Raw genomic sequence first — 9,247 nt, forward strand, 5'->3', positions numbered from 1 at the left:
TGATGGCATTTGTGGGTTCATTTAACACTGTCTCGGTTACACAGATCAGGTTCTTCCACAGAGAGACAACAAGTGGTCCTCTTCTTTTCAGAGCAGACAATTGGAGGTTATTTCAAGGAGAGCTGAAATGTTTAAATTGGCTTGTAGCGCCATCATAAAATAAGAAAATGCAGTGCTTGTAATGCTTTCGGTTTGCTTGTGGAAAAGGGTGAGCCGCACGCCAAGCGAACGGCAGGGGCTAAAAGTAGATACGGAAACACACATTGTTCTGCCCAGCTGCTCTACAAAGAGAGAAACACTTGATGAGCTGCTAAAAGAAGGGCATGGGATTAAGTTTTAGGAATGGAGCTGGAAAGGGTGGTTAGAAGGGAGCCAGGAGGGAGCGAAGAATCTTAAGCCTGGTAAAAACAGACAGGGAGGTAGAGGATGTAGGAGAGGAGTAATTTAGTTTAAAGTATTACTCAGACCCTCAAACAACTTGCCTTTTATGTAGGATTTGGCTGAATGCTTATTTAAAGTTGGTGACATCTGTATTCAGGAACTTGCACTTTTCATTAAACTGTTTTCTGAATAAAAAAAAAAATGCATGGAGGACAATTTGTGTTGTCACTTTTTCATGCCTCTCAGAACTTACCCACTAGTGCTGCAACATGTCCCCTTGTGTAGCAGAAAGTACCGCGCAATATGTTGATGTATGATGACAAAGGTCACATGCTTCGGTCAGAATTGAGCAAGGGAGAGCTAGTGTTTCTCCATGATGTCACATCGTCTGTTGAATGCCAGACATGCCAGCCTGCAGCCCGCTGTTTGTCAGCTAGCCAATGGCAACAACCGCACAGGCATACAAGTACACATGTGCGGACACACACACACACTGTCAAATGATTCAGCTAATTCACATGACAGGAGCATCAGCAGTCAAATGATTAACAGCTTGTTTGTGAGGGTTGATGTCGTTGACAGCCTGGGCTGTTATCCAACACCTTTCCAGCAGCTTCTCCTCCCCTGAAGAGACTCTGATGAAGAATGATCAGAGCCAAGAATCCTGTTATAGGCTCACTTGATCCAGCTTCAAGTCCAGAGTAATGACCAGGTGGAACGGCTCCAAATGTGCTCTCGACAGCATTTATTGTTAGGAGTGCAAGTGGCTTTGTAAGAATGTAGCATAACAAACATTTAGTAATGAGGCAAAGGAACAGAGAGTCTCAGCAGCTGATAGGATGAAATTTATGTTGTGTTTCTTTCTGTCTGTCTCTCTTCTTTCCCTGCTCCAGCTTCTGGAACTTATCGCCAAATCCCAGCTCCCCTCGCTCAGTGGAGTGGCGCAGAAAAACTACATGAATATTCTGGAGAGAGTGGTACAGAAAGGTGAGACCTGCCACTCTTAATTCACTCAACTTTGTCTTTTGTGTGTCTTAGGGTTTTGTCTGCTCTTTTTTTCCACACATATAACTGTTAACCATGTCATTTGTCCTTTTTTTTGTTGGTCCCAATACACAGACTAGTATACTGCCCACATCTTTATGTAAACCCCCCAAAAATCTATGTTGTGCAAAGACAAAGCCTTCATGCTTTGTCGTTTGCACGAGCAGGTGAGGAAACTAGTCCTAGTGAGTTCTAAAGAAGGCCAGAGAGTGAGTGTAGTGCTTTAATGGTACTGTGAAAAACACTGACAGTCACCAGACCCCTACATGAGCCATAGTGTAAACTAAATGTTCCCTCTGCTAAACAGGCACTCAGGTCATTTAGGTGGCCTTATGAAACCCATTGGCCAAATATTATTAACGTCACAGGCGGAGAGTACATCCACTCCACAACATTTAGTTTAATGGGCTGTTTGATGATTCACAGTTAATAGTGTACTGTTTGGCTGTTTTCCTGGTAGCTACTAATTTCAGAGTTTAAAACCTGACTTTTAGGTCATGATTGGAATAATAAATTGAACATGCTCTGATTTTTCTCCCAGTCCTTGATGACCAGCAGAATGTCCGTCCCATCAAGGAGCTGCTGCAGACGCTGTATGTCTCGTTGTGTGGTCTTGTCCAGGACATGGGCAAGTCTGTCCTGGTGGGGAACATCAACATCTGGATGCACCGCATGGAGAACATCCTACAGTGGCAGCAGCAGCTGGACAACATCCAGATCAACAGGGTAAGCATCTGCCCAAAATACAGAACAACAAGCTGGCTTCATCAAAGTATCCTGTTGGAACATTTAGGGAATTTTAGAAGGACCTGCATGTTCTATCCATGACTTTGCCTTCTGTTTCCTTCAGCCCACCTCTACAGGCATGACTCTGATTGACCTGCCTGCCAGCCTGCAGCTCAACATCATGCAGTGTCTGTCGGATGGCAGGGACCTGGTCAGCCTGGGCCAGGTGTGTCCCGAGCTGGGGGCCCTCACAGAGGACCGGCTGCTGTGGAAGAGACTCTGCCACTACCACTTCACAGACAGACAGGCATGTAGAAATGAATGGATCATCTTAGTAAAGTATTTAGAATAGAAGGAAAATGTTGCACTGACTCTTGTTCTCTCTCACACACACACACACACACACACACACACACACTTGGATACACTGCAGCTTTGTTCTTAAGCTAAACCTACGTGGTACATACTTTTACTGTATACACCTAGCAGCAGGCTCAAAAACATGTGCTTGATAAGTCGGTGGGATGGTCTCAGTCTATGAACCAAAGTAGGTTACAGCAATGTGTTCCTACAGGTCAGAGTGGTTCAGGCTACTGGATGCCCCGTCTTTTGAGTATGGGTGTAAATGAAGATCTCAATAAAGCTAATATTAAAGTGGATGTTTCAGGCTAGTTTCCTCCTTGTCCTTAAAGTCAGATTTTCCCTCTTCTGCAGATTCGAAAGCGCCTGATGGTGTCAGATAAAGGTCACCTGGAGTGGAAGAAGATGTACTTTAAGCTGAGCCGTTGCTACCCTCACAGAGAGCAGTACAGTGACACCCTGCACTTCTGCACACACTGCCACATCCTTTTCTGGAAGGTAGTATCTTTTTCAAAGTGGAAGTGAAACTAAACTGTAGCCAGTAGTAAAGCTGTGCATACAAGATGCAACAGATTAAAGCCATATTGATTGCTGTGTGTTTTTGTGTCTCTTTGCAGGACACAAACCATCCCTGCACAGCCAACAACCCAGAAAGTTGCACCGTGTCCCTCTCCCCACAAGACTTCATCAACCTTTTCAAGTTCTGATCCCCACATCCTCTCAAATCCACATGAACTCACTGTACATACTGTAAATGGAATTGTATAATATTATTTTTCTTTCAGAGCACAGCCAATTCCTGGATGTATATTTAGTTGATGTCAGACTGGAGGGGGCCTCAGGCAGTGGGACAATTATGCAATTGAGGTTCTTTAGAGAAAGTACACAGGCTTCTGGCTGTTGGAAATGAGTGAATGTGACAGATGAAAAGAAATGCAGAAGAAACAGGACTGGATGGAGGAAGGGAGAGCAGAGATAAAACATTCTGCCTGTGAATCTACTCTTAGTTTAACATGGTTTTTGAAATGACCCCTCCAAAGTAAATGCACCGTTTGACGTTGGCTGTTCTTCTCAGTTTGGAGAATCTGATTTTCAGACCTTGAAGTTATTCTTTTCAACATGGGAAGATTATTCAGATGTTTATTTTGTGATTTATTTGATATGATATTACAAGGCCTGCTCATGTGGGGGATGCAATGTGTTTGATTTCCAGATGAAAATTGCAATAATAATGTGTTTGGTACTGGGATGGAGAGGAGTACATTTGGAGCTGCTGCAGTTCAGAAGAGATAATGAATGTAAGCAGGAGGATTGGGAGCTTATCAGTAGACTGAGAGGTGATTCTTAGACATGTTAATACACCACAATATGTTTTCTATTTAGTTTAGTTCTTTTTCACTTTTATATGATTTTATATGAACAGTTTTCTGCTGTGGCTGCACCTGAGTGCAGTATTACAAAAGATTGTAGTCAGTCAGTACAACAACGGTGTGTGCCTTTTCATAAAACTTGAAATTGATACAGCTTAATCCTTGTTTGCAATGTTTTCAGATCCTGATGCTGTTTTTGTCATCAACAAATGTCTGATTTGAGTGGCTAATACCAGCCCTGTCTGAAAATGTGTATTTTTTTTGTAGCCTCCTGCATGATTTTTTTTTTTTTTCAAAACCCAGCTGATTGTGTTTACTGTTTATTTATTGAGATTCTAACATCTTGCACTAATGGCTTTGAAGGAAAGGGAGAATTGGTCTAAATGTGCAGTGTGACCCAGACTTTCTTCTACCACTGCTCAGACAGTGAGGGATGATGTACATGCTATGCAATGCGTTGTCTATGTTCTGTTGAATAAATAAAATAACCTCATCTGTGGCATCACTTTTATGTAATCATCACACCTTAATTTGGCTTTCCACATAGATGGATTATGGAGGACAATGTTAAGCATTTTCTTCAGAGCTAACATGGGCTTCCTGCTCGAGGTGAAGAGGAACTGATTCATACAGTATGTCTTCCTGTCGCTAATAGCAAACGTCTGCCCTCTATTGGACACACGATGAACTGCAACAAAGAAATAAAAAAAATCTTGGTAGCAGTGCTGTAGGTACTTGACCCCATCAGGACATCCTTACACACCACTTAAGATGAATGATGGAGACATCGTTTTTTTTTACTGGAGCAGGCAGATGAAACGCTAAACTGAGACAGTTTTAAAAAAATATAAAAATTCAACATTCATAAGAGCACCTTAGTCGACTCAAACAGCCTTAATTAGGCAAGGCTGCTGTATAAAAACACAATGAGCTTTGTGTGAACAACAAACCCCGAAGTCACTTCACTGACTTTCAAAATGTAATTTTCTCAAACAGTTTTAATTGTTACAGCAGAACAACTGAAGTTAAAACAAAATTTTAAAAAGCAAATTAAATTTTTGCATGGCACAAAGTAAGAATTCACTGCTTGTGACAATATATTCAAATTAATATTTATACAAATATTAAGGTAATGTACTGTACAAACATTGTTCACTTTAACAAGAGTTATGAAATAGCTCATAATGTGCATCTCCCACTGCAGCACTGCACACAAGAGTATAGCCCTGCTCCTGGGCCATACAGGCAGCTTCAACGGAAGAAGGATGTGTAGGACTGGCAAAGGCATGATACTGCTGTCCAGGCAACAATACACAGGCACTTATTTAAGGCCATAGAAATGGGTAATTCTGCCCACGCTAAATAGTGTATATTTTTACTAACCTGCGTCGTCGTCTCCTTCCTCATCAGCCCTGTTTCTGGTTTAATACAGCCCATGACTTTTACATGAGAAAGATGCCAGTGTATTGTTGTGTTGACAGCAGCAAAAGAAGGCAATGTTAACAATACATTCCCATCTTTTTTTTTCTAAGATAAACAACATTTCTTTGAATTCTTGCCAAAACCTTCAATAGTAGTTTAATAGCTACTGTAGCTAGTGTACCACACACTACACCGTTTCTATAATGACCTCCCTCCTTTTTTGCTATCATCATGCAAACCTATCATCTACAGTTTGTGCCTCTTGAAACAGATACAATAATAAGCACCAGTAACAACGGTCTGATTTCAACTCCTACTACAGGAGCCACCAGTGATTGGCATAACAAAGGAATTACATTAGGTCAATTAAAGTTGTGATGTTTATTGCATATTATTAACATTGTATTCTACCTTGTTGTCAAAAAACTGTGCAAATATCCCTACTGCATCCTTCTTCTGCATCAAGTACCTTTCTAGACTGAAGTTAGGAAGTAAACTTGGGAATATGTGGTAGTAATATAATAATCTAACCAGTGAAGTCTGCTACACTCATAAAGTTGGTACAAGTCTTTATAGATGGTAAACTTTATAGCAGCACACCTACATATTAAACTTTGTGATTACTCAGCAGGAGAGCATGGTAAACGCACTTAGTTGCCTCAGTTTCCTCAATTAGAACGATTGTTAATGGGTTAAGAAGTATGAGTCACTCGTACCAAATTTGTGCCTATAACCCTTAAATCCTACTCTAAAACACTCGGACTCTCATGTTTCCTGATAACCGTTGGCAGCATTTTACTGTTCTTCCAGGGTGTGTACTCCAGAGGCAACAGAGATGGTGAAAATCCCCCAAACCTCCTCAACAGTTTAAGTACCATCAGTAGAGGATCTTGAGATGCTGAGGGTCTCCAATGATTTATGAGGTGTAGCCAGGGCAAGTATCTGTCACTGATCATTGACCATAATGTGACTCATAAAGTAAACAAAGCACATATTAGTAGTTCTGACGGGAAAATGAGGAATTGCTTATAACAGCCCAGTAAGAGGAGAGGTACCAGTGTCAGCGAATGTCACAGAGAGGCATATTCTCTTTCAGAGTTCTGAATAATCCACTCAATAGCATCCCAACCCTATGGATCGCCAAAGAAAGAGAGAAGATCAAAAAAGATACAAAAGCCATAAAGAGCGACAGACAGGTGAACACCACTGGAAATAGGAACTTTTGACTGTATGTCCTGAAAAAAATGTCTCTAGGACAAAAACTAACAGAGACAGTAGAGTGCCTGCTGGAAGGCATGGAAGGAAATCATCTGCAATGCCTGTATTATGGCATGCTTTGTTCAAAGTACATGCAAAAGATGTATTAAGTATATACTGGTTTTTTTGTTACCTTCCTGGCATTCGCTGACATTCTCCTGGCCATCATCCCCTCCAGGTAACTGCTGAGACTCACTCCCTTGACTGTAATGATGGCCTCCTGGGTCAGGATGGTACTGAGGGGTGAGTGAGGGAGTTGATCAGACATGATTATAGTAAGACATGAAAAAATGTCTTGTCTGTCTCTTTGTATGCTGTTGTATTAGGACAGTACACATAATTCGTACCCAAGTGTTTTCATAAATGAAATGTAAATACTTACACCTCAGGATTGTCTGGGTGTGGTCTGTAAACAAGCCTTTCATCTACTGATATGAGGTTGGTGAGAGTAATCTGAAAGAAACCATAACAGCATGACACGTCAGCAGTTACAGAAAGTAGTGAACTACTGTGCATTATGATCAGCCAGAGTCACAGTGTGTCCAGCAGACGCACATTTGTTGAGCACAGCTCCATCTTTTTCTCCTCTGGGTCCACTATAGAATGTTCCTTCACATAGGTCTGTGTGTGGTTGGTTCCCAGTATCTACAAACAGATAATACACAGAAAGGACAGCAAAACCATCCCAAATATTACTTGCTGTGTACATATGCATGACTTTCACTGGACCTGCTTCTGCTTCTTGACTTTAGGCCTTGAGGAACACCACGGTATAGCAGCTGCTGTCTCAACTGCACTGACTGTGCTCCTGCAGGTCACTGAAGACCATTCAGAAAACCCAAACTTTGTCTTCTCCATGTGTATTTCTATACATGGTGTCGTGCATGTTAATGACTGACCGCTCGTACGATGGCTGGTAGGCCCCACTCTGTGCTGAGGAGTCTGTGGCTGTGCAGGCGTCCCTCAGCATCCAGGCTGCGGTCCAGCACGTCCACCCCAACCACATTGGGGTTCATAGGGTTGGGGTACTTCCTCATGGCAGCCTTTATCACTGTCTCCCATGGGTAACTGCACACAAAACAATATGAAATAACACGAAGGGGAATGAATGTATAAAGCTGGCAACATCTATTCGACAGACTGACACAAATCTTCTAGTGTACAGGAATATGTTTCATGATCTCCTTATAAGTGTGGGGTTATTGAAGTCAGTGCTTAATCAACCTATAAGATTCCCTTGTGTGTGTCTCTGTCAATACTGTGATTGAGGAGGCTGTGATAATGATCTTATTAGGGTTTTCTCCTATTAAACACCTGACAGTTCACTGACTCCTGGTGTTAATCATAGAAACTCTGGGCTTCTATTATAGAGCAGGTGGAATTCACTTACCAGAATCACAAAGTCAGACGCTTTAGCGTTTAATGTTCTTATTTAAAATCACTGACAAAGGTTTAGGTGCCATGGTCAGGACAACAATTGCTGACCCCTTTATTCTGCTTTAATGACTATTACAAACAATAAAACCGGGGTGACCAACCTGAAAGCATGTTCCGTGCTCCAGAGCCTCATTTTTCAAAAAGTCTTGGCCTTACAGTTGAAAAACCCTCCGTGATCCGAGACTAACACATCGGACCATTTTCACAAGGAACTAGCTCCAGTGTTCATGGAGCAGGGCCTATGATGGAAGCTCACGACCGTCAGTAAAGTGAGTCCGACGAGCGCATCTCCGCTTTTCTTCTCGACCTAAAGATTCCACACAATGCTCTGCTGATCCCGTGGCGCAGGACCGAGAGGCAAGAAACATACAGTGCACAGACAAACAGCTCATGTAAAGGATGAGAAGCCGGTGTAACAGCGGACCAGATGTCAAGTCTGACCGAATGAGATAGGCCTACAGGATGAAGGGCAGGACTTTCAAAATTAAAATCACTTTGACGCGTTCTTCGACATCATCCTCAGTCTTAGAAATACACTATGAGTCAAAGGTTTGGACGCGCTTTCCTATTCACTTCACTGGGAAAGAATGTCCAAACTGTGACCGGAAGTGTAGGCCAAAGATGTAGAGCCTGGTTATACCTCCTAACTCACTGACACGGACATTCCTGGGTAGCACATTTACTAGCTTTCCTTATCGCCCACCTTCATAATAAGTGTGTGTTCTCGTCTATCTATTTGATACTGACTACTTTTAATGTGTTCTGGCCACTAAGAAACTTTGTGCATCATTTGTGGTTGTTGGCTGCTGTTGTGAGAAATTGTAGACTACAATTATTTTGAAAGTCAAGACACCGTTTTTCCTGTTTAACTCGGGGTGTCTCTATCTGGCCTTAGGAAGCTGATGTAGCGTTGGTGCTGCATCCGCCTCCATTTGTGCGCAGGCGCGTAGCATCTTTTAATCATCCCCGACCCAAGTGGCAGCAAAGTAGCGAAGCTGATTCAAGCTCGACAGAAACAGTCAGACTCATTCAGGAAGTATAATGATATCACTTGCAAATAAAAGCACGAAGTGCGCAAACTTAGAAACACATTTTATTATCGTTTTTTCATTAGTTTGTAGGATATGCTTATAGTATTTCGAAATTAAACTTTTCTGTTTCCAGGATTTTATTGTACTTCAAGGAAAGCAATTTTGCCAAATGCATTTTTTTATTTTGAAAGACCGCTCATAAATGCAAGATGTATTCCT

The 9,247-nt window shown here is 42.0% G+C and overlaps 2 protein-coding genes across 4 annotated transcripts in view; one reads left to right on the forward strand and one right to left on the reverse strand.

The window, feature by feature from the left end:
- fbxo32 (F-box protein 32) overlaps window positions 1-4,386 on the forward strand; it is a 6,982-nt gene extending 2,596 nt beyond the window's left edge. Inside the window, exons 5-9 of one of the 2 annotated variants that reach the window (XM_020596809.1) lie at window positions 1,275-1,368; window positions 1,967-2,151; window positions 2,276-2,458; window positions 2,866-3,009; window positions 3,129-4,386. In XM_020596809.1, the coding sequence (XP_020452465.1) occupies window positions 1,275-1,368; window positions 1,967-2,151; window positions 2,276-2,458; window positions 2,866-3,009; window positions 3,129-3,218 (696 nt within the window). In that variant the 3' untranslated portion in view covers window positions 3,219-4,386. The remainder of the gene's footprint in view (window positions 1-1,274; window positions 1,369-1,966; window positions 2,152-2,275; window positions 2,459-2,865; window positions 3,010-3,128) is intronic. The other variant, XM_020596810.1, reaches the window with a different exon arrangement.
- On the reverse strand, window positions 4,161-8,602 carry prelid3a (PRELI domain containing 3A). 2 transcript variants are annotated; one of them, XM_020596811.1, is made up of 6 exons: window positions 8,099-8,602; window positions 7,460-7,628; window positions 7,116-7,205; window positions 6,943-7,013; window positions 6,694-6,796; window positions 4,161-4,569 (listed from the first exon to the last, which is right to left on the reverse strand). In XM_020596811.1, the coding sequence occupies exons 1-6, from the start codon at window positions 8,128-8,130 to the stop codon at window positions 4,507-4,509; spliced, it is 528 nt and encodes a 175-aa protein (XP_020452467.1). In that variant the 5' UTR covers window positions 8,131-8,602; the 3' UTR covers window positions 4,161-4,506. The 2 variants fall into 2 exon arrangements, with proteins under 2 accessions (XP_020452467.1, XP_020452468.1); XM_020596812.1 differs by lacking the exon at window positions 4,161-4,569 and adding an exon at window positions 4,906-6,433.
- Between the last annotated feature and the right edge of the window lie 645 nt (window positions 8,603-9,247).

Source organism: Monopterus albus, unplaced genomic scaffold (genome assembly GCF_001952655.1).
Source record: "Monopterus albus unplaced genomic scaffold, M_albus_1.0 scaffold31.1, whole genome shotgun sequence".
In the NCBI taxonomy this organism is placed as follows: Eukaryota; Metazoa; Chordata; class Actinopteri; order Synbranchiformes; family Synbranchidae; genus Monopterus; species Monopterus albus.